The following is a 26,353-nucleotide window of genomic DNA, read 5'->3' on the forward strand; positions in this document are numbered from 1 at the left end:
TTATACATTACTTTAAATGTAAAACAAATAGCACAGTAGCCATAATTTAAACCTTCAAAGCTCAATAGAAAATGAATGCTTAACAGGTCACAGACTTGCTCCAATTTTCCTTCACGAGGATACATTATCAATACCTCTTCATTAGCATTTTGTATTGAGGGATCGGTAACAACATTAAATGCATCCAGATCTAGCAAAAGGATAGATGCAAAGCAAACCTAGTTTGCCAAACAATGTACCTCAATGCCCGTGTCCATTCCCACATTGATTCCACAGCATCTCTGGGTGGCAGTACCTCAATTATAAATTTTCAACTGTTTTTTTTCTGGTGAATCATGTCTATAAAATTCTTTAATTTAAATCAATGAAACAAAGTTCACAAACATGGTATTCCCATCTAGTTTGGAGCTATTAAAATGATTGATTTTCCAAATATAAACCACTTCATTCTCATTTTGACCAGTTAAAGAGAGGTACGCTGAATAGGACAAAATTTAAAACTGCATGGTACATTTTCACCAACACAACATGGATGATTAAATGCTTGATCAAACAGCACCCCATGGAGATTAAATACTTCAGGTACATTTCCTTAAACTGGGAAAATTCTAGTTGCTTACTGAAGTACATTTGGTAGAAGTGAAGGGACTTTAAAGCAAGCCTGAGACTATGCTAAACACCATAATTGGAAAGCACAGAAAGAGAGAAGCCCTGGAGAAAGGAAGGGGGGGGGGGGGGGGGGATTAGGGATGGGGGTGAGAAAGGGTGGTAGTAAGAAGAAAGGTGGATTAAAAAAGAAGATGGAAAAGAAAGGTAAAGAAATTAGGTGGGTTGAGAGATGATAAAGATAGCGAGGAGAGAAAGAAAATGAAGTATTGGCCACAATGGAACAACCATCTCACCTGAAAGTTCTGAAAATGCATCAGTGACTTGCAGTGGGTAAATCTGGCAGTGGACTCAGAATGGTAGAATTTATGACACAGCTTGCAGAGGAAACCTGTCACAGGGACCACATATTCCTGGCCTGTGGAGGAGAGGGGAACCAAGACGATCACTAAGTTACATTGAATGTGCCCTAATCATAAAAGCACACAAATCAAAAGTAAACACGGAATTGCACACAATATTTACTTTAAAAAACAAAATTTAACTATAATAATTAACAGAAAATTGGCACAATCAGCATTATGAAGTAAGGCGACCCATAAAAATAAATCGACTTCCAGATTCAGAGATAAATGGAGGTGCATAGTGAAAGGCTTTCATGGTAATATAATGGAAAGTCACAATTATTTTATGGATACATATTGTTTTAGTACAAGAACCAATTTAGTCATCTGCACTAGATATAACTAGGCACTTGGGCTCAGCAACAGGTGAATAACAATCAGAACTGGAATATATTGTTTGTAATCAACCGTTTCTAAATAACTTAAAAGGCAATCTATATTTTTTAAATTGAATGGAAAAGACTGAACTTTGGAAAAACATGGCCCATTTAAAATTGTTTTTAAAAGTTCTGCTGTTTGGTGTATGAACTCAATGTCTGAGGGGTCAAAAGCGATAATTAAAACAACGGTAGACAAAAATGCTGGAGAAACTCAGTGGGTGAGGCAGCATCTATGGAGCAAAGGAATAGGTCGGATTACTTTCTCTGGCCAGCTTTCCAATCTGAAATAGCATTTTATAAAAAACAAATTGGATAAATTTGGGATTCGAAGAATGATTTATAAAGTACTTGTAAAGGCAAAATACAAAGATGGAGCTTTGACGTTGTGCCTGAAATGATTAAAATATGAGGCTATGGACAAAGTTCATCTGTATTCTCGAGTTTAGAAAGTTGAAGGGTAACATACTCAAGATATTTTTTTTAAATTAAGGTGTGAGTAATTGCAGTGACTATTTCTTCTCGTGGAAATATCTTGAACAAAATATCGTATTAATGCTATCAGGGAATTTCAATTCACTAGCATCTTCACATCTGGAATTTGTTCCCTCAGGGAAACGGTGGACAGTGGAGCTCCATTGAAATGTTCACATTCGGGACAGACAGATTTTTAAAATCATGTATTGAAGGATAAAATAAAAGATGAAAAATGGAGTGAAACGAAAGTTCAATCACAATCCAGCTCAATGGTAGGGTACAGGCCCGAGGAATGAAGACTGATTATTTCTAAGTTGACAATATTTTCAGGGAGACATCACCCTTGTCATTTTCATGCAAAATAGTGAAGTTTGGAAAATGGCAGAGGAATAGTAATGTTTATCACAGAAAGAGATGTATTCGGACTGACATAAAAGGCATTTAGGATAGGATATCTCTGGTTCTATTTGCAGATTAGTCCAAACAATTACTGAAACAATTTAGATGAATACAGTAATTGGAGAAGGCAGATGGGCATGTCTATCCTGTCAGTGGATGCTATCATAATCTAAACCAAGAAGCTCCGAAAAAAAGTTGCGAGGAGAAAAAGGATTTTTAAAAATGGTTTCAATGTGTTGAAATGGGGATGAGACACCTAAGCCTTCACACTTTACTTTTAATTAGAGTTTTCCTATTTTGCACACTAACAATAATAAACCACCTATCAATCCATGCACACAAAATGCATTTCTTATTTATATCAAGACAGTATACCTATCTGCTCCCTTCTTCCCCCCCCCAAATTATTGCTCATTATAACACCAGTCCTTTTACAATCTATTATTCTACTATTCTTTAATTGCTAAATTAAATTAACAAATCTGAGGGCAGATGTGTGCAATGGATTTGTACATCTGAGATCAGAACAAACTCTTTATATGCAGAAAGTTTGAGTTATCATAATTGATGCCAAATCATGTCCATAATTTAATAGATTAAAATCTTGTTAAAAATACAGCATGGGGGTAATCAGACTAACAGCAACCATTTAAAACCAGTGATGATAATCACAGTGCATAACAGCCTTCTAGAAACAATTATAATATCACAACTCAATTTGAAAACACAAATAATCTATTTTGTTTTAACTCCCAATGCACCTCTTTAGATCAATTTGTGTTGCCTGGCAAACAGTTCATTATCTTTCTTTAAACTGAGGGCAAAATAATTATTCTGCTCCTTCCTTTTTCTACCTATCCACCAAGCTAAACTTTCCCCATAATTGTTCTCTAGCACGATCCTGAACCCATATTTTTCTTGAGATACTTTCCCAGTTCCACAGTCCTCTTCAGATGCACCATATAGACCCAGTAGTTTTGACAATCCTATTTGTACCAAACTGCTCACACGCCAAGGAAGATCAGAAAGCAGATGACATCATCAGCTAGCAATGCAGACTGAGCTTCCTTTCTGATCTTCCTTTCAAACCTGGCACCATCATCCTAACATGATTGTCCTCACTGGTTATTTACTCCCCTTGGCAATATCTCAGACCAAACCAACCATTTGTCACATGGGGTTTTCTTTTTGACTCCTTAACGTGAACCTCATACATATCTAGCCATGGCATTTCCCTTGTATTTTTGCAACTTCTTTGAATCCGATAATTCTCTGATCCTTATTTCTTTCCATCTACCATCATCAGCCATGGCCCCAGCCATCCAAGTTTTCAATTATGGAATTGTAGTCAACTGTATATCATTCTCTTTGGGATCGTGTTCAAAATCTATACTTCCAGCTGAACGCTTCTGTCACCAATCCTGAACTTCTCTTTACTTGGTGCTTATCTGATTATGATAATGTAAGATTCCTTGATTTCTTACATTGGATATATTACAAAAAATCCAGTGTAGAAAATGTGGAACATTTCATTAAATTAAAAACTAACATTTGTGTGATTTTCCCAGTCTACATTATTAAGTTTGCCTTACTTGGGTGAATTTATTAGGGTTTAATGAAGAAAAGCACTGATCAACATTACTTTTTTACTTTTTCAGTACTCACCGTATACAGTCTCTGTATCATATGGCTCCTTCCGGTATTCTGGCATCAAGGTCTAAATATACAAAGCAGATGGGGTTTTTTTCTCCCCCATTCTAAAATACACATTTATTCAAGAAATTGTAAATACCATGTTATTTCATAGATGTCAAGCAAAGCCAGAGGGCATAATTTTGAGGTGAGGGAGGGGAGGGGGGGTCAGACAGGTCAGGTCAGATAGCATCTCTGGAGAAAAGGAATAGGTGATGTTTTAGGTTGAGGAGTGTCTCGATCCAAAACGTCACCTATTCCTTTTCTCTAGAGATGCTGTCTGACCTGCTGAGTTACCCCAGCTTATTGTGTCCATCTAAAGGTTTAGAGGGATATGGGCCAAATGGGACTAGTTCAGGTAGGCAACTGGGTCAGCATGGGCGAGTTGGGCCAAAACTTACAATCCATGCTGAGTTTGTTTAAGATTACCTCTACCAAGTTAACTGTTAATTTCCTAACTAAAGGGCCTTTATGTGTTTCTTCTCCCTCTTATGAGGGAATTTAAAAAAATAAGTAGCAATCCCCTTTCTCAATAGGTATCAATCTCCAAATAAGCTATCCTTTCAGCAGTACCATGTCACACGACTGCCAATCTTTGTGATTCTTAACCTCCAATCTGTTCAGAGTTTGTGAAATTTGTTTCAATTATCCTGATTGAGTATTTAGCAATTTTAGCTGGTAATCTTCATTATTTTAGAGCTGCATTTTATTACTGCAATTCCTTTGCTTCCTGAAAAAAAAAATGAATTGACAATTCCTACCAAATAATTTGCTAATCTAGACTAACTGCTACTCATCTCTCAACATCTTAATTTAAAAATCCTTCCATCTCTTCCACCCTTCCCATTTATGCAATATACTCTGGCTCTGTCTGCCTGGGACTTTAAGCTCGTGCACATACCCTATTTTCTTCACACTGGCAATGATTGCTATTCTGTCCATTCTCTGGCTCCCAATTTATAAAAACCCCTCTCTAAACTTTAGTTTCTACCCTCATTTAAGATACTCTTTAAAATCTCCTTCATACGATGTTTGGTCATCTGCCCTTGCCTCATTTTATACAGTTGGTATCTAACTTTGATAATGTGGGGAAAATCCTTTAATATATTAGCAATACTGTACAAATGAGTACCTGTAGTAACACATTAAAACAAAAATGTATCTTCCATGACAAATGATTTCATTAGAGTTGTAAAGATTAACTACATAAAAAACAGTAATAGAACAGTTAAAGATATAGCTTCATCATCCATACTGTATTGAATAACAATTATTATTTAAACATGACGGAATGAGGAATTGCAAGCCGTTCTGACAGCATATTGACAAACCTGAGAATCACTATCACTTAAACTATCAGAATCGCAGTCGTCACCCTCGGTCATTCCTTCTTCATCATCTTCATCAAAGCAACCAACTGCATCAACAGTAATCATGTCCTCTGGATCATCTTGTCCAGCCTGATCTTTATCCAGGGAGCTGCGCTGCAGTTTAACCTGGCAACAAATGCAATTTAACAATGTACAATTATACAGGGTGTTGAACATAAAGAAGTGGTATACCCGCCTAAATCTCAAATGTGTAAATTTCCTGAAAACCTTCCCCAAGTATCAACCCACCCACCCTTCCTGTCCCTTCCAACTCTCAATTATGTGGCTTAGATAGTTCCAGTTTTTAAATGAATTGTCCATATTTGGACTTTGCATTAGCAGTTGACACTACCTATGTATGGAAAAGTCAAGAGAAGAGGTTCATCAACACAAATGCAAAATTTTGAAATGTTTTAAAGACAGAAATATTTCGATGCTTCTGCCTTGGGACAGGAGGAAGAAGAAGAAGAAGAGGGAGCAAGGGACAAACCCTTGGATGTGTCCGGAGATACCAGAATGAGTTACGAAAATTCACTGGTGGAGATGCTCTCCTATAAGATACTTGTTTTGTTATTTTTAATGTACCAATGATATAGGGACATGAATATAAATGTAACTGTTGCAAAAGATTTTAAAGACAGTCAATTAAATTTGTGATCAAAATCTTGCAACATCAATCAAGGCGAGCATTAATCTGTCATTGCATAAATTATTAAATTATAATGAATAAATTATTTGTTAATGTCTAAGAAGGGATGTCTACCATTGCTTGGTTTGGCCGAGGCGACTCCTGACACCCAGCAATGTTGTTTAACCATCCTGTGAACAGGTCTCATAAAAGATTCATTTGTGTCAAATTGCGGTGCAATGTGGGAATACCGATTTAAGATGGCTCTGAAAGTGATCCTTCATCAAGTCCTTCATACTTCTTAAAAAGATCTGAAAGGACCAGTACGAAGGGTTGGGCATTCAGCACTCAGATGAAAAATCTCTCCACTCATGGAATAGCAATATAAACCCGTTAAAATTCTTCTCCAAAGTAGATGGAGGTAGTCCCCAAGTATTCAAGGCAGAGAATGCTAGACATAGATAATAAGGAAATCAACGTAGTTGGGTTAACGCAGATACTGGAGTTAAAGCAAAAACAAAATCAGACATGATCTTACAGAATAGCACAGTAGACAATTGGGGCGGGATGGGCTATTCCTACCTCTAACGTTCTAATGTGACATCCCGCCAAAAAATTGTTTAAAATTAATGCAAGGGAGCTTACATCTTGGATATCGTTGAGAGTAACAAGTATGACCTATTCCGGCACAAATTCTATTAAAGATACAGATAATTAATTCTACCTTTTGTTCACAGATTATATACATTACAATTAGCATGGTGGCATATTCCATACAAGAGCTATTGCCTTACAGCGCCAGAGACCTGGGTTCCATCCTCACTACAGGTGCTTGTCTGTACGGAGTTTGTGCCCTTGACCTGCGTGTGTTTTCTGAGAAATCTTCGGCTTCCTCCCACACTCCAAAGACGTACAGGTTTGTAGGCTAATTGGCTTGGTATAAATATAAATTGCCCCTAGTGTGTGTCGGATAGTGTTAGTGTGTGGGGATCACTGGTCAGTGCGGAACCGGTGAGCCGAATGGCCTGTTTCCACACTGTATCTCTAAACTAAACTAAACAAAGCAAACATTTTGTGTAAGAAGTAACTGGTTTCAACCGAAGATAGATACAAAAAGCTGGAGTAACTCAGCGTGACAGGCAGCATCTCTGGAGAGAAGGAATGGGTGACGTTTCGGGTCGAGTCTGAAGAAGGGTCTCGACATGAAACGTCATCCATTCCTTCTCTCCAGAGATGCTGCCTGTCCCGCTGAGTTACTCCAGCTTTTTGTGTCTAAGAACAAACATTTTTATTTACACGTTTAGATATTTGCATCCCAAACAGCTATCTGGAAGAGCCATTTCTGGACAGTCAATAAAAATAAGTAATACCAAACTGTATTTAGTATACTTTGTTTGTAAGTTTTCAGAAAATGAGCTGAGTTTATAACCAAAAAAGTTCTTAAGTAAATTAAGTTCATCTGGCTGCCTCTAAAGCAGGACATGGATTGGTGCAATCTTTCCAAATAGTTAGACCTACTCAGCCAAAACACCCCTGTTGATCTTGGGGTCAGAAAGAAATGTGCATAATTTCTATCTTTTTAGCAGGAGAAAGGAGCATTGTTTAAAAAGATTATAATAAGAGTCATTGAGCAATACAGAAAAGAAACAGGTCCATCAACCCTGCCATCAAACTGCAGAATTACTCATATTTCAGTAATGCTACATTAATCCCATTTAAACAAATGTTCTAAACATTCTCTTCAACACCCCCAGATACTACACATCTCCACACTAGAGGCAAATTACAGTGTGGGGTCTGGGAGGATACCAAAGAACTTGGAAGAAATCTACGCAGTCACAGTGAAAAAGTGCAAATTCCATACAAACAGCACTTGATTATGATTGAAATCTGCCATTTGGGCTCAGAGTCAGCTGAATGCAATACTTTTCAGCTTTAACATCCATTTGACCATGCAAATAAGAACGTAGGTCTATTAAAAGAATGCATTGCACATAAATATTAGCCTACTCTGGGTATGGAGTTGAACACACAACTTTCTAAAGCTGACAAAACCAAGTCCAAGTGCAAAAGTGGGATCCTAAAGAACATGTCCAAATGAAGACATTTTTCAGATAAGTATCTCAATGGTCTCTAGGCAAGTCATGGATAACAGTGCAATCATCACAAAGCACCTTGGTCATTGCCTTTACACTCGTCCTAAGACAGCAAAACCTCAAATTGAAAATCCTCATTGCTCAAGTATTCAAGTCACTTCATGATGTTGGTCCTCCTAATTATCTGCAATCTCAATTACTCCTACATCCATTCAAGAACTCCCTGCTTCCTTAATGCCAGCTTCTTGCACATGCCTGATTTTACACCCAGTCTCTGCCAATCTGTTTTTCCACTCATCCAAGCTCTGAAACATCCATAATATACTATAACACTATTATTTTTTTACGATAATTTATAAAACTCATCTCTTAGATGTCACTTGTTCAGCTGTTCTAACATCATCTTGTGTCTCATTGGTAAAAATGTATTCAATAACACAATTATGAAGCCCCATTTCAGTTTCAATTCATTGAAGGTTCCGTATAAATGTTGCCATTGAACGCTGTAATTCATCTGCACTGCTCTAGGGCACAGGAATAGCTATTCCAAATGCATGAAAGTAAATCGACCTAAAAATGTCCCACAAATCCCACTGTGGAAACAAGTGAAAAGCTTAGAAAAAAGGTTACTGTACCTCTTGCACTTTCTGCTTGTGTTCTGGCGACTTCATGTGCTCCACAAACTTGCGGGGGGTTTTGAAATGTCTGCTGCAAACAGTGCAGAAAGGCCGCAGAGAGTACTTAGAAAGCTAGTGAGAAACAGAGAACATAAATGACGTCGCTGCTGCATGGGACAGGATTTGCCTAGTGGTTTCAATTTTTTTTAATTTAAATGAAGCACAAAAGAAATGGAGTGGCCGTTTCTTGATTATTATACTATTCACGTCGTTTTGGCTGGGGCTACATCCATCTCGAAATTAAAGATAATGCATGCACCACTGCACCAACAACCCGGAAAGAATATACACAAATAGTGTCAGAGCAAATTTCAAAACAACGTATGGGCCGTCAAATTGTTTTGTACAGCTGGGCATTATGACATGATGAAAATAAAAGTCCTTCAGTTGTGACTTCCCTTCCCTGAGTGACCTTCTGACTTAAACAGATTCCAGTACCACTACAATCAGTCTGAAGGGTCTCGACTTGAATCATCGCCTATACATGTTCCCCAGAGATGCTACCTAATCTGCTGATTTACTTCAGTACTTTGTGCTTTGTTTTTTCCAGTACTACACACAAGTATGAGCATCAAATCCAACAGCAGTATCATAATTTTCAAAGTAGGAGGCTTTTTAACAAATCATTTTATTATTTTTCTACAATGATAATTTACAGGCAATCGGGATCAAAGTAGTCCCACACCACCCTTCGCAATTCTAACAGGATAGCGTATTACAGCATGGAAACAGGCCATTCAGACCATCATGCCCGTACCAACCAGTGGGAAGCCATCCCTATTAATCCCATCTTTCAGCATTTGGCCCATAGCCTTAAATGCCTAGGCGATTGAAGTGCTTGTGTGGACATTTCTTAAATACTGTCAGCGACCATTTTCAGCATTCTATCTGGCAGTACAACCCAAGCACTCATCACTCTTTCGCAGAAAGCTTCTCCTCAGATTTCCTCCAAATCTCTTACCCCTTACCCTAAATTGCATCTTCTAGATTTGTTCACCTTTGATAAGGAAAACTTATTGAACATCCCCGTGACTTGTGTGAGTTATCCCGGGGAGCTCCGGTTTCCTCCCACACTCCAGAAACGGATAGGTTTGTGGGCTAATTGGCTTGGTAAAATTGTAAATTGTCCCTAGTGTGTGTAGGATAGTGTTGCGTACAGGAATTGCTGGTTGACACGGACTCAGTGGGCCAAAGGGCCTGTTTCTGCAGTGTATCTCTAAACTGCCAGTCCATTACGGGTACTGACCTGCCCTCCAGCTACAGGGATCTACAAGCGTCGTATCCTCAAAAAGGCAGGTAGCATCAGAGACTCAGACCACCCTGGCCACACTCTCATTTCACTCCTGCCATTATTATTTGTCATGGTATTTACATAAAACTATGTTTACATATCTGTTGTGCTGCTGCAAGTAAGAATTTCATTGTTCTGTTTTGGGACAAACGATAATAGAACATTCTTGACTTGACTCATGATGATGCAACCCAAATGTTTTGAGGATATTTTGTTGTAGTAAAAATATTTAAGCATATTTCAACAAAAGCAAGACAGGAAATGCTTTAAATGCACAGGATTCGTTAACACCTGAAATGCTAGTCCAAAGCTTCAGAGGAGCTCTCAATATTCAAAAGGAAAACTAACTTTTCACTTAAAGACACTCATCAAATGATAGTACAACACAAGCAATATCTGTGGAAAGATTTTCTGTCTACCTTGTGTGTCTGTGTCCTGCGGTGTTCAATTATATTCCCTCTGAAATGACCCTGGCAGGTACTGCACCATCTGGGTCGTTTTTTGTCACTGTAAAGCAAGAAAGAGTTACTTAGAACTGGCTGGGGTATCCAGTCCGCAGATTTTACCTGATCTCACCTTTCAAAAATTGCTCTAGTGGGAGTGGGGAGTGTTTGGACACAACTGGAATATTTAGGGAATGCTAAACAAATACAGGATAGAAAATTAAAATTATACTTGCAAGATTCAAAAGTGAGGTAGAAAGAGTCTTCGGAATATAAAACCGGCATTTGAACAATTAACCTGAGTAATATGTTTGTGCTGAAGATTATACATAATTCAACACTTATAGAGATTTCTTTCTGTAGCGATTTTAATGTCAAGTATTTCAAAGCACTCCAAGTTATCAATCTCCAGCAATTGCACCCACCTTTCTCTGCTTTTTCCCACCGAGCTTGTCGCTGGAATTAATGTGGACATACAAGCATTACTCATCTGCTGAATCTCCAAGAGTCTCTGATGATGGCGTGTCCCTATCATGTGCTTCTGAAAGTTCTTTGAAAGAAAAAAGTAAATTGAGACATTAACAATTTTTTAACCAAATATGCAAAATCCAAGCAATACTGGACAGAATCATAAGTTTTCTTCAGACAAGATTTACATTTGCTTTGAGCGCATTTCTGCATCCGTCATCCAACGTATATTGCAAGAACCTGTTAAGCGCCTTTCTCAAATGCTTACCTTGACAATAAGTCGAGAAGTCTTCGCTGACAGGGCATTCCATAAGACACGTGGAGTCTTTGATGAATTATGCATTTCTCCTTCACTTGTTGCATTATACAATTTCTAAGACATTTCTCAGACAAGTTCTGGGCACCAGGTTATGTGAAACATATTATCAAGCTTCAAAGGGTTCAGAAAAATGTTGAGGATGTTGTCAGGACTAGAGGGTGTGAGCTATATGGAGAGGTTGAGTAGGCTGGGTCTCTATTCCATGGAGCGCAGGCGGATGAGGGGAGATCTTACAGAGGTATACAAAATCATGAGAGGAACAGATCGGGTAGATGCACAGAGTCTTTTGCCCAGAGTAGGGGAATCGATGACCAGAGGACATAGGTTCAAGGTGATGGGGAAAAGATTTAATAGGAATCCGAGGGGTAGCTTTTTCACACAAAGGGTGGTGGGTGTGTGGACAAGCTGCTAGAGAAACAATTAGACAGGTACATGGATAGGGCAGGTTTACAGGGATATGGACCAAGCGCAGGAAAGTGGGACTAGTGTAGCTGGGACATCCTTGGCCGGTGTGGGAGAGTTGGACCAAAGGGCCTGTTTCCACATTGTATCACTATGACATTATTTTAGATAAAATACTTTGAGAGTTGAAAAGAGGGTTGTCTTCAACCTGCATAACCTTGCAACAACGTGAGTGTCAGGTTACAGTATATAAAGCACACAGTAATTTGGCAGCCTGTTGCTCTGGCTTTTAAACTTTCATACAGTATCAGAAAATTCACCTTATTCCCCTTTCGAATGGAAGCAATTCTGCTCCGAGCTGAGTGCAAGTGTTAAAGTGTAGGATACAGGGGAAATCTGGCTACTTCATCAGAATAAAGGTGTGTTGCTGATCCAATTTGCCACTGTAAACAGAGGGATATGGCTCAGACTGCATCTGTGCATCTCCCCACGATACATCCATCCAATACCACCTCTAGAGGGAGCCACTGTGAATTACCAGCTTCTGCGCAATTGTTTCAAGCAGAAAGTCCGCCTGGATTGGTGCAGATTCATTTACTGTACAGCCTTGCCTGTGCAGCTGTTGCATCAATAATAACTTCTTTACATGTATGAACTGGTCTTCCCAGTTACAAACTATAGATTCCTCGTCATTTAAATTAAGCTTGTTGTGAATAGCTATCTTAAGGGGAATATTATACAAACGATCAAAGATCCTTTCCATTGTTCATTCAATTATACAAGTCAGTGCCACTTGCCTTACCTTTTGATTATAGCAGTTGACATTACAGATATAACAGATGAACTTGATAGGCATGGAATCCAACTCCTCCCCAGAGTCCTCATTGCCCATGGATCCAGAATCAGCTACAGACGTACTGATTGCCCGACTCTCACTGCTCTGCTGGATCGTTACTTTCAGTGAACTCATGGTACTCAGCACCTATAAGATACATATTTATACTTGTTTTCACAGTAAACCCTATCATTCAGTGGGAATCAAGACCAATTTGAACAGAGGGGGATAGTCAGCAAAAGCACAATACTTGCTTTGTTAATTGACATGTGGCATACAAATCATCGTAGTATCATGTGCATCATTTACACAAACAATTCCTCATTTCCAAAGATACGTATGTGAATCAAGAGTTGCAAAATAACAAACATATCCCATTTCTTTTACTTTCGTTTCCTCAACCAGAAGGAACAAACTGTTACAAAAGATAAAACAATTCACAAAACATTCCTCCTGAAATGTCACCAGGTTTAGGCCCAAATTGTATCACTGTCACTTGGCATAAAAGGGCATCATGATCAATGAGAGATCCACGATTAAAGGCCCTGTCCCACTTTCCCGAGTTACTCACGAACTCTCCCGAGTTTTCCCCTTGATTCGAACTCGGTGAATTAAGGTAATAGCCATTCGTAGGTACTCGGGGCTATTTTTTTAAACTTGTGGACATTTTTCAACATGTTGAAAAAACGTCCCGACTTACCTGATGCCTCGAGTTCCTACGGCTGGCATTACGAGCTGTTACGAAACATCTACGGACTCCTACGAGCTCGCTACCGACATTACCCGACATCAAGGGGAAAACTCGGGAGAGTTCGTGAGTAACTCTGGAAAATGTGACGGGGCCTTAAATAAATTCACTTTTAGCATTTTCCTTGTGGATCATCTCAAAGTTAAACTAAATTGCACTAGATGGGAACTTTCTTGGAATAAAGATCCCGCGCCCCCAAACTACCATCAATACTTCTTCATTAGTTAACAATAGAGATTTTACAATCAAAACAAGAAAGCCATATCACCTTTGGCCATCTCTTAGTGCAAATCTATAGACTTTGAAATCTAAGATTGACATCATGCTTAATTGGAACAGTATTTTTTCTGCTATTGTGGGGATTTCCTACATAATTAGTATTACCTATTCATAGAAAAATAACATAGAATAATACAGCACAGGAAAGGGTCTTTCACCCCACAATGTTTGTGTCGAACATGATGCTAAGTTAAACTGATTTCATCTGCCCATACGTACATGATCCATATCCTTCTATTCCCTACACTTCTGTACACCTATCCAAAAGCCTCTTAAATTCCACTTTCGTATCAGCCTCCACCACCCCCTGGCAGTGCATTCCAGACCCCCATCACTCTATGTAAAAAACCTGCATCTCCGTTAAAGTTTCCCCCTCTCTGCTTATAACAATGCCCTCCAGTGTTGAACATTTCCATCTTAAGAAAAAGGTTCTACCCCATCTACACCTCTCATAATTGTATATATTTCTATCAAGTCTCAACCCAACCTCCGATGTTCCAGAGAAAACAATCCAAGTCTACCCAACCTCTGTAGCTGAAACTCTCTAATCCAGGCAGCATTCTGGTAAACTTCCTCTGCACCCTTTCCACAGCCTCCCATTTTACCTGCAATTGGTGACCAGAACTGCACGCAATAATCCAAATGTGGCCTAACCAAAGTCCTGTAGACCTGCATCGTAACTTTGTGAATTTTATACTCACTGCTCCCAGCAATGAAGGCAAGCATACCATATGCTTTCTTAACTACTCTATCTACTGCGCTGCCACATTCAGTGAGCTATGAACTTGAACTTCAAGATCCCTCTGCACATCAATGCTGTTAAGGGTCTTGTCATTAACTGTTTATTGTTTCCTTACATTCAACCTCCCAAAGTACACCTCACACTTGCTTGGGTTTAACTCCATTTGAAAATTTCTCCGCCATTTCTACAGCTGGTCTATATCCCGCTGTATCTTCTGACAGCATTTCTCGCTGTTTGCAACTCCTCCAATTTTGGTGTTATCACCAAATTTACATTTAGGTTTCAGTGATTTATTTCTATCACAAACTGCAGAGGTCCTAGCACAGATCCCCGCAGAACTCCACTGGTCACAGACCTCCAGCCAGAATATCTACCCATCTCCATAACCCTGTCTTCTATGAATAAACCAGTTCTGAATCCATACGACCAAGTCATAATGAATTTATTACATCTTAATCTTCTGGATCACCTTACCATGACTGGCCTTATCAAATGCCTTGATAAAATTCATGAACACAACATTCACCGCCCTACCTTCAATCTCCTTCGTCACCTCAAAAATCTCAACTAAGTTATTGAGACAGGACCTGATGCGTACAAAACCGTGCAGGTTATCCCTAATTAACCCATTCTTTTCCAAATGGGAGTAAATCCTAACATTAAGAATTCTCTCCAATAGTTTCCCTCCCACTAGTTTATGTGAGGCTCACTGGCCTATAGTTGTCTGGATTCTCTCTACTTCCTTTCTTAAACAAAGGAACAACATCGGCCATTCACCAGCCCTCTGGGACCTCGCCTTTGACTGGAGAAGAAACAAAGATCCTCATCAAGGCCTCTGTAATCTCTGCTCTTGCCTCCCTAAATAACCTGGGATAGATCCCATCAAGCCGTGGGAACTTAATGTCTTCAATAGCCTCAGCATCACCTCCGTCTCAATCTCAAACTGCCCTAGCATATTTGTATTCTCCACTGATATCTCCAACACTGACCTTGTTTCTCTATAACAAAAGGGTGCATTTTAATTTTATTGCAATCTGCAAAAGCAAAAAAAAATTATCAGAAACCACACTATCTTTGATAAGTGATCTTCACAAATTCCAAAGAAAAATAATGATGTTTGGTTTATGTCAACCCGCCCTTGTTAAGCCACGAACTACACTGAGAACCATCCAAAGATACGCACGTTTAATGGGGATATCTGTCTTCCATTAAACCATTATGGCTTCCTCCACTTGACCAAAGGCATAATGCAAGGAACCATACAGTGAAAAAAGTTATTCTTACCTCTGTGTTCGCTGCATTGGGTTCTAAATTCTCACCAGCTGCACTCTCTTCAATTTTATCCGTTTCTGTAAATAGAATTTTTTTTTAAATAAACTGCTTTTCCAAGCAATCTGACAGGCAGACTGGAATCTAGCTGCCACTACCAGGATAGATCCAGAAGAGGCTATAGAATATAGAATATAGCCATAGCAGATGGCTAAAAAAGCTTCTAATTTTGAAGAAACGTGAATCTATTGGAAAAAGTTTACATTGGCACGTTCTCTTACTACAATTGGACGCTACAGAGGACAGCAGAATCTCATCCAGGTAAGAAAACTACAAAAAAACTCAAACTATGTAAAAGTTCTGTGATAAATTCAACAACCTGATTTATTCCATTACAGTTAATCCGTAGATATTTACTTGAGAATAACTTGAATGTTACTCTCGCAGTGATTGTCCCAAAGTTCTCCCTCAACTGACAATACACCTTTATAACAGATATATATCACTGGATGTTACAATTAAGTGTTAAAGTGCAGGTGATTTGTTGGCCTTTGCTAGTTAAAGCAGAGTACTTCTGCACTTTTATTACAGATTCCCGAAGTAATTTTCATTAAATCACCTTCATTCGTTGTACTCTTTGATATGGTTGGCTCGCCCGAATTAGACTGTTCAATTACATCATCATCATTTTGGCTGCAGAAAGAAGAAAATGACTTTGTTAAATCCCACTGAGTTAATGGAAGTAACAGGACATAAGTAGCAGAGGGCATCATGGAAATAATTTTTTTAATATTGAGAAGATTTCCAACCACGATGAATTAGGCGCACAGAATTTTTAATTGCTAAGGCTTAATGGAAAAGGGAATAACAGCACTTTATCCAGTTGAAAGAATGGAACAAAACCCTCAAGATAATTGTAAATGATATAACTGGATGATTCTTTGAGCTAATTTTCACAAATTGTTTTATTCTATAACTGTTATTCTATAATGGATTTATACACGGGACACAAGTTTATCTTGAATACTATCCTTCTAGTGACAACATTCTCGTTCAATCAGTATCACCAAATCCAAAGGATTAACTGGACAGTAAACCACATTTTATTTAGGGATACAAGACACTGCAGATCTGGAATCTTGAGCAAAAGAAACAAACTACATGAGGAACACAGCAAACAAGGCATAATCTCTGGTGGGAAATGGACAGACATTGTTTTGGGTCAGGAGTGAGGGGAGATAAGTAGCAGAAAGAGGTGAGGGGAAGGGGTGGGACAAGAGCTGGGAGAAAGGTGAATCCAGGGGCTGATTCACAGATGAGTTGGAGAGGAAGAGAAGGTGGAGATAGTAACATAGGCTGGAGGTGATAAGTGGAGAACCCAAAGGGCTACAGATGGTGGAATCTGATAAGGAAAGGTGAAGGTGAAAACGTAGAACTTAAAGGAGCTACAGTGGGTAGATCAGAATGATGGGGTGGGGGTGAGTAGGAAGAGGGGAAAGAAAATGTGAAAGAGAGAACCCGCATAGATCAGGAGAAAGAGGGTGGTTTACCTGCAATTGGAGAATTGGCACCCCAGCAGAATATGAAGGGCTGTTCATGCAGTTTGTATGCGAACTCAATTTGGCAATGGAAGAGGCCGCAGACAAATACATCGGTAAGGGAACGGACAGGGGGACTGAGGTGGCTTAGGAAAACCTACTGAGTTTTTTTTGCATTTTGTCTCTTAGTTACAACCAGATAAGCCAAAAAATTCCAAACTCATTCTCTATGTCCCAAGCCAAAATGAAGTGCAGAGTTGTGAAGAACTGGGGTATATTTATTTTTAAAGTCACAATAGGAAATTGCTTTTTGAAAACAATTCAAATACAATAATATGATGATCTATAAATCTTAAAATGTATAGCCCCTTTTAAGAAGGAAGAGAAGAAGAAACAAAAATAGGATATGTAGTATTATAATTTCCACCCTGTAACGTTAATAATCGATCTACATACTCATAATTTTCCCAGTTGCTGTACTGCTTCATTATTTCTGGGAAAACCTCTTCTGGTGCTGTTCTATGTTTGAGACCAGACACAGCTTAGCCTAGGCTAGATCATACTTAATCCAGTAATTTTGTAGTGAACGGCCAGCCTTCTATTACTCACCCACTGTTGAAGCACAGAAATTGTACATAAACTGGAGCACAGATTTAAAGAGCCAGATGCTCTTTACATTCTACTCCTCAGCTTTATAGCAGAGATGGTCAAGATTAAAAGCTTGACCACATTAATTTAAATGGGATATTTGACTCCAGGGGGAAATTAAGGGCAGGTAAGTAGTTTAGTTATTTTTCTTCATCTTGACGTTTTAATTTTAGTTTTACGGTATCTTACATTTATTTTTATTCTCCAAGAGAGTGAAGCTGAGAATGGGCCATCAGGATCTTCTTAATGATGGGCAGAGTAGCAATTCGATTTAAATGCAACTATATGGCAGATTTATTAAAAATGTAAGAAAAGGTGCCCATAAATCATCAATAAACATTTTATTTGAATTCTAAAATACTGAAGAAGTTTTATTTTCTTAAAGACATGCATTTTACTTATTTAAGGTCACTGCTACAAATCTTAAGCTCAATTTTGCCATTTAAAAACCTATTTAAACAATTATTATCAGACGATTGCAGTCTTACTTCACAGAGCGTCATACAAACTGGTTTAAAAGTCCATGGTGTTAATACTCCAAGTCAACAGCTGGAGTGAAAAATATTAAAACAAGTTCATCTAAATTACCTTGGGCATCCCCCCAGGTTAGGCCAATTGCTGCGTTCGAAATTCAAAATAAGAACATGCAACTGACTCACATTATTGTGTTGTGCAAAACATATGCACAAAGATATTCAGTAGAAATAAAGCCTCGACCGTCGAGATAAACAATTTATCTTGAAGAAACAAACAGCTTCAATTACGTATAAACTATTCCCCAGGGTTAAAGGTGTATTCACCTCCCACCCCCTCAAGACCCGGAGCTCATTCTTTGCTCATTTACAACATTATCTATGGTGAATGATAATTACAATTCCAACTTTAGCAATTCTGAAGTGCTGCTAGTGAAACACGATTTTGCTGGAAACTCAAATGGCTATTTTATGCGAATGTCTGAATTGCACAACATAAAATGGTGTCTCTTTTCCTCACATATATTTCCTCAAAAGAGCTAAGTATTTCAAGGTCATTCTAAGTATTTCAAGATCATCATATTATTCTATTTGAATTAAAAAATAAATATACCTTAATTTTTCCAAATTATATATCTCATATTGTCTTGGAAATATGTTAAATGGATTCATAATTTTCATTTTCAATTAATAGTAACAAAAGATTATATGATGGTTTCAGCAGGTGATGAAGCATGTCATGGAAGATTTATTTGCAGCACTGTGGATCTATTGTCAAAGGCTCATTTCTGATCAAAATCAACAATGTCTATGAATACTTGATGTCCCAGGGGAAGGTAGGATAAAGAGAACCAATTTAAATAAAATCCCAAGTACCTCCCAAGCTTTCTCCTTTTTACTTCTGGTTCATCAGCTTTCATGGAGTCCTGAGTTTTCAGAGATAGAGAAACAGCTGCCTTCTTTGTATCAACATGTTTATTACCTGAGGCAAAATAATACAATTATTTCTATTTACAAAGTTGCAAGTGAAAAAGCTTACCTTCCCATTGATTAATTTGGTCTAATAAAAGTCACCATACCAAGTTGCTTAACTCAATATTTTGTTATACTGATGGAGAGGATTACACATTTTAAATTACCAAATCAATTTCTTGCAACTTTACAAAAGTGGTTTCAGACTTCATAAATTAACATTACAATTTAATGACAAATATGGTTCCAATTAGGCACAAGTATTGGAGTGGGTTCAGAATATAAAATAACTTCTGTCATTTGACACTTACATTTCCTTTGATTTCACCCTGTCATTACATTATTAAATTATTTTATTTGTGACGGATGCAGCATGAATGGAATAAGAAAAAGATATAGAAGGAATAAGCTAGTGTGTTCCCAGGCATCCCACTCCTGCCAATGCTAGCAGCAACAACCGCAAGGCCAAAATGAGGCAAGGAGTGGAAGAATGACAACTTGCACTTCAGATTCTTTCAACTAACAATTCAAACCAAACCTGTACTGCCAATAATGTGAACAATAAGTGAACAATGCTTTGTTTATCTATTGTAAAAAGAATACTGATCCATCGCATTCTACATCTGAAATCTAAAATATCTATGTTAGGATGGAGCATAAATGGTTGATGTTCCCCTTTTTATTCTGCAGTTTATTTTAAGGATTCGGGGCATGTCTGTGTTAACACAATTTCTTTTGCATAATCAGTACCTGTTGTCACCGTTACTCCAGGCGTTGTCTTGTTATTATTCACTTTTGCCCTGAATGGCTCCCTTGGAGAGTAACGATCTCTTCGCATGTCTTGCATTCTCTTAATATCCTGCAAGTCAGAACATTTTGCTTTCAGTGAGAAATTACGCACTAGACATTAAATATGGGCTAAGGCATCAGATTGGAACGTTATCCAAGAAGCTGTAGTGAAGATGTACATACATATTCATTATTAGCTGCATTATCCATGATATATACCTGATCCTGAAAAGCAGACTAAGAAAACAAACTTTTAAAGAGGTACCCAATTTCCTGAAAATCCATATTCTAAAGTGAATTCACACTACATATGTGAATTGTGAATACATATGGGGTGGCACAGCAGTAGAGTGATGCCTTACAGCGCTTTCAGCGGCAGAGACGCAGATTTGATCCAAACTACGGATGCTGTCCGTATGCAGTTTGTACAGTCTCCCTGTGACCATGTGGGTTTTCTCTGAGATCTTCGGTTTCTTCCCACACTCCAAAGATGTACAGGTTGGTAGGTTTATTGGCTTGGCATAAATGTAAAATTGTCCCAATGTCAGTACAGAGTCGGTGGGCCTGTTTCCACACTGTATCTCTAAAATTAAAACTAAATATGTTGTTTTGTTTCCAATTCATTAACCCCCGTCTTTAAAGCAATACTCTCAATGACTAATAGTTCTTCAGTTATCGTAATAGTCACAGCACCGAAATAGACCTTTGGCCTGTCGTGCCTCTGCTGACCAATAAGCATCCACCTACTATCCTATTTTACTTTTCCTGCATTCCCATCAATTCCAGATTCCAACACTCACTTACACGCCAGGGCCAATACAGCCGTCAATTAACTTTGCGATGTTGCTTTTAATGGCAATTTCTGAGTGATAGCAATAAAAATACCAATTATTGAAAATATTCAAATCAGATAGCTTCTGGGGAGAGCAAAAGTGATTATGGAGAGCTGGAGTGATTTTACATCAATGAGTTTCCTTCATATATTTTCATCGCATATTTTTAGCACTGCAGTTGATTTTACGTTTCATTACCAGTTGATAGCAATTATGTGAACAAAATTTCTGACCGTGTCTCTTTGTTCTGAATGTATGAAATTTGTGTAATGTTCTGAATTGTGCCGTGTGTAAACTAGTGTTAACTGTGGTCTTGATGGAAATTCCGTCCAATTGAGCCAACCCCAGCCTCCACACTTTCTGCCCTGTCCAGTTAATGCTTCAAAATAAATTCTAACTGAGGAGTCACAAAATATTCTGCCAGAATGCAAAAACTAAGGTCTCACAAGCAGCAGAAACTCTGTGAACAATTTTTTCCTTTATTTCAATCGAGTATACAATCATTATTTTGTCAGATTATTGTGCTTTAAAAAAAAATTTTTTTTAAATCGCCATATACCACCCTGTTATAAACATTCCATTTGTCCTTCTCCACCTTCTCTGCTACTTTGACGAACTTGTAGGGTCTTCAATCTGAAACATGAACTGTCTCTCTTTCCACAAGCACTGCCAGATCTGCTGATTTTTTTCAGTATTTTCAGTTTATATTTCATGCTACTTTTAATCACAGGCTCATTGAAAAACAATGATACGACGTCAAAGTATATTTAAGTGCCCTTGAGGAGGGGATGGCTAACCTCCTTTCAGAACCATGGTAGTTCATATGGACTCTCACAATATTGTAAAATACACAGATCCAGGATTTAGATCCAGTACATTGAAGATGCAATTGAGTATTTGCGGAGGATTCTAGGGGAGGGCATTCTCTGTGAACATTACCTTTGCGCTGTTAACTGGTTAAAAACAAGGCATGTTTGGAAACCATTGTCACAGATATCCTCCACCCAATAGAGCCCAATAGTCTTTCATCCAGGCCTTCATTTTAGAGAATCCAGTATCATCTGGGATTACCAGGCAAGTCATTGAAATGGAACTACAGTTTATGTTTCTATATTTTAGTTCATTTCTCACACTAACTACTTTTAACTGAATGCATTTTAGTGGCTCACATTAACCTAGCTGTGGAGAGTACTCTTTTTAGTAAAAAAATATCCAAATTTTTTTTTAACATTTGATTGGATATTTAACCTATGCAATTGAAAACCAGACACTACTATTACGATTTGCCTGAATTTACATGATATTTAAACATATCCGCCTGCATCAATCGTTTCATAAAAAACTATTCACTCTGTTATGAGGTTTCTCCTTACTTTATTGAATCCGCGAAGATGCGGATGGAAGGGATGGCTCCCAAATCTGATGCGAGGAGTCTGCAGTTGAATGCCAACGGGAGGGGTGCCAAGAATTGATGCTCTGGATCCCGGTGGGAAGAAGGGTGTAGGCATGCTGTATCCAGGAAGACCACCTATAAAATTGTACGTGAGAATCAGACATTTAGAAAATACGATGTGTTGGCAATATGGAGTCACCACAATATATGGATGTCCGGTCACTCTACACCTCCATCCCCCACCAGGATGGCCTCGGAGCCCTCCGGTTCTTCCTCGACCAGAGGAGCAACCTATACCCAGCCACTGACACTCTCCTCCGCTTAGCGGAGTTGGTCCTCACCCTCAACAACTTTACATTTGACTCCTCCCATTTCCTCCAAACACAAGGCGTAGCTATGGGCACACGCATGGGCCCCAGCTACGCCTGCCTCTTTGTCGGGTACGTTGAACAATCCATGTTCGAGACGTACCAGGGCCCCATCCCCGACCTCTACCTCCGTTACATTGACGACTGCTTTGGCGCCACCTCCTGCACCTACACACAACTGACTGACTTCATCCACTTCACCACCAACTTCCATCCGGCACTCCAATAAACCTGGACGATTTCCGACACGTCCCTACCATTCCTTGACCTCACCATCTCCATCGCAGGGGACAGACTCCTGACCGACATACATTACAAACCCACTGACTCACATGGCTATCTGGACTACACGTCTTCCCACCCTGCCCCCTGTAAAGACTCCATCCCCTACTCCCAATTCCTCCGCCTACGCCGCATCTGTTCCCAGGATGAGACATTTCATACCAGGGCATCGGAAATGTCCTCGTTCTTCAGGGAACGGGGATTCCCCTCCGCCACCATAGATGAGGCTCACACCAGGGTCTCATCCATACCCCGTAACACTGCTCTCTCTCCCCATCCCCGCACACGCAACAAGGGCAGAGTCCCTCTGGTCCTCACCTTTCACGCCACCAGCCGGCAAATACAACACATAATCCTCCGCCATTTCCGCCACCTCCAACGTGACCCCACCACTCGCCACATCTTCCCATCTCCCCCCATGTCTGCCTTACGCAAAGACCGCTCCCTCCGCAACTCCCTCATCAATTCTTCCCTTCCCTCCCGCACCACCCCCTCCCCGGGCACTTTCCGTTGCAACCGCAAGAAATGCAACACCTGTCCCTTCACCTCCCCCCTCGACTCCATCCAAGGTCCCAAGCAGTCGTTCCAGGTGCGACAAAGGTTCACCTGTATCTCCTCCAACCTCATCTACTGCATCCGCTGCTCTAGATGTCAGCTGATTTACATCGGTGAGACCAAGCATAGGTTGGGCGATCGTTTCGCCGAACACCTCCGCTCAGTCCGCAATAACCTACCTGACCTCCCGGTGGCTCAGCACTTCAACTCCCCCTCCCATTCCCAATCCGACCTCTCTGTCCTGGGTCTCCTCCATTGCCAGAGTGAGCAACAGCGGAAATTGGAGGAACAGCACCTCATATTCCGTCTGGGGACCTTGCGTCCTTATGGCATTAACATAGAATTCTCCCAATTTGGCTAGCCCTTGCTGTCTCCTCCCCTTCCTTAACCCTCCAGCTGTCTCCTCCCACCCTCCCATCCGCCCGCCCTCGGGCTCCTCCTCCTCCTCCCCTTTTCCTTCTTTCTTTCCCCCACCCCCCATCAGTCTGAAGAAGGGTTTCGGCCCGAAACGTCGCCTATTTCCTTCGCTCCATAGATGCTGCTGCACCCGCTGAGTTTCCCCAGCAATTTTGTGTACCTTCGATATTCCAGCATCTGCAGTTCCCTTTTGAACACAAAACAGTGTTTACTTTCAGTATTTAGAGCTGTTTCACCGAGAAAATGGTTCTCATTGGATGGTCCAATTTAAATAATCCCCATTATAAAGTGATGTACACAAGGCAAATCATCACCATCTCTGAAAGCTTTCAGCAGTCCATCATAAATCAGACATCACACTACAAATACAATACCAAAAAAAAATCACAATTAAACAAGAATGTAGCATATTTTCCCTGACCATGACAATCTGGAGAGGATGTTAAGCTATGTTAAGTAATGTCATAAAGGATCGGAGTAGAATTAGGCCATTCGGCACAGCAAGTCTACTTCGCCATTCAATCATGGCTGATCTATCTCTTCCTCCCAACCCCATTCTTCTGCCTTCTCCACATAACCTCCGACACATACTAATCAAGAATCTATCTATCTCTGCCGTAAAAAATATCCAGTCTTGGCCGCCACAGGCTTCTGTGGCAAAGTATTCCACAGATTCATCACCCTCTGACTAAAGAAATTTCTCCTCATCTCCTTCCTAAAATTACGTCCTTTCATTCTGAGTGACATCTCTAGTGATGTGAAGGGATAAAGTAGCCGCAAATTCGAAACAAGTATATTTCAGGATCTAACAGGATCACTTTCCTACAGAATCTAATTAAAGTTAGAAGGTTCATGTTCATTCATATATAGTAGGTAAAAGAAATGAAAATGCTGTTAAATTTAAATTGACCTCGAGTAATCGTCAGAATTATTTACAAGACAGTTCAATATGATTACATACATTAAAAACAAATTTGTTGCAGATTATTATAAAAAAATATAGATCACCAGCTGCAAGAATTCTTCAATGTTGCACACAAAAGTCGAGAATTGCCAAACCACAAAAGATTAAATCTAAAATCCAACTACTGGAGCTAAGATTTAAACTTAGTTCATTTGGCAAATAATGAATTATTCCAATCACTATAGCTACCAAATACACCTTTTGTTTAGATAAGCTAAAGGGCCTGTCCGACTTGGGCGACCTAATCCGCAAGTTCTGGCGAGTTTGCCCTCGACTCAAACTCGCAGCATGGTCGACACGAGGTCATAGGAGGTCTTTGTAACTCTCCTTCATGCTCGAGAGTAGTCCCTGCGTACTCGAGGCCTCAGCTAGGCCACGGCGTATTTTTCAACATGTTGATAAATGCCCGTGAGTAAAAATAGGTTGCCATGGTAGGTTTAGTCGTAGTAGGCCGGCATGTTAAGCGTAGGTAATCGAGGCTAGTCGAAGGTAGTCGTAGATAGTCTTCACCATAGTCGAAGGGAGGTCGTCTTCACTCTCCATTATTTGGTGTTCGATTTTCCCTGAAGTTAGTCGTAGCTAGTCTTCAACATAGTCGAAGGAGGTCTTCAACATGACATTTTTTTCAAACTCTCCTAAACGCGCCAATTAGGTCGCCCAAATGGGAGAGCCCCTTAATGCTCAGGAAAAGTTACTGAACTCCATCAGTGTGTATTTTATTGGAACAGAATGTATTTTTAATTCATGTTTTCAATTCAGCCACAAAAAATTATACCGCAGACTCACACAAAGTTGATAAAATGCTAACTTATTAAAGGATGTCTGCACTCATTATCCAAACTATTTTAAATTATTTCATTTTCTCATTTAAAATATCACCAGTAAACCTTAGAAAAAGTTCAAAATTTTACCAAGAGGTGAACATTTCATAAGTTATAACAATATTAAAATAGCAATTTAATCTATAGTCTCAGTCATTGTATTCTTGCTAATAACTTTCAACAGTATGATCCCACCTGACATCTGCTGCATTATCAGGGTACGCTGTAGCATAGGATTGGGATTAAGGATTGAAGTTTGAGTGGATGGATGCAAGTTTAGCTGAGGCATTTGCTTCTGCTGCCGCTGAAGTTGGTGCCGCGGCTGTTGGAGAGGATGGCGAGGATGAAACGTTTGTGCCTGTTGCTGCATAGCCCTACAAAGAAAATTATCTACATATAAAAACAAATATTTTCCCAACAGGCACAATTATTTGTGGATTAAAGTCAAAATGTAATAGATCATAGTTTTCTGATACACAATAAGAGACACCAGCAATTTTAATTCTTAATGAGCAGAGGCAATTCATTGAAGGATTGTGTTACACAACCATCTGTCGATATACTAATTGATACTTGATCTGTAATTCCAATTCTCTATTGGGACACTTTTCCCTTTTTCTTTTATTGTGGATTTTCCCTTGTTAAAACATTCATTTAAATGATCACTGCACTGTAAGTTCCTATTACAGCCTGACAGCACGACTGGTATAAATCAAGCCAGGCATGTGCACATGTGAAGTTGTTACAATCATTTTTTTTGGTTAATTAAGTGCAAAAG

General features: G+C 39.3%; 1 protein-coding gene across 1 annotated transcript in view; it reads right to left on the reverse strand.

Annotated features, from left to right (window-relative positions):
• Window positions 1-26,353, reverse strand: part of ciz1 (CDKN1A interacting zinc finger protein 1) — a 38,301-nt gene that overhangs the window by 4,399 nt on the left and 7,549 nt on the right. The window contains exons 3-15 of the mRNA XM_033048597.1: window positions 25,771-25,949; window positions 22,149-22,303; window positions 19,904-20,012; window positions 19,058-19,163; window positions 16,142-16,215; window positions 15,538-15,602; window positions 12,452-12,631; window positions 10,886-11,010; window positions 10,437-10,524; window positions 8,685-8,798; window positions 5,287-5,451; window positions 3,929-3,980; window positions 903-1,024 (exon numbers count right to left, since the gene is read on the reverse strand). Of these exons, the coding sequence (XP_032904488.1) occupies window positions 903-1,024; window positions 3,929-3,980; window positions 5,287-5,451; window positions 8,685-8,798; window positions 10,437-10,524; window positions 10,886-11,010; window positions 12,452-12,631; window positions 15,538-15,602; window positions 16,142-16,215; window positions 19,058-19,163; window positions 19,904-20,012; window positions 22,149-22,303; window positions 25,771-25,949 (1,534 nt within the window). The remainder of the gene's footprint in view (window positions 1-902; window positions 1,025-3,928; window positions 3,981-5,286; window positions 5,452-8,684; window positions 8,799-10,436; window positions 10,525-10,885; window positions 11,011-12,451; window positions 12,632-15,537; window positions 15,603-16,141; window positions 16,216-19,057; window positions 19,164-19,903; window positions 20,013-22,148; window positions 22,304-25,770; window positions 25,950-26,353) is intronic.

The sequence above is a fragment of the Amblyraja radiata genome, chromosome 32 (genome assembly GCF_010909765.2).
Source record: "Amblyraja radiata isolate CabotCenter1 chromosome 32, sAmbRad1.1.pri, whole genome shotgun sequence".
In the NCBI taxonomy this organism is placed as follows: Eukaryota; Metazoa; Chordata; class Chondrichthyes; order Rajiformes; family Rajidae; genus Amblyraja; species Amblyraja radiata.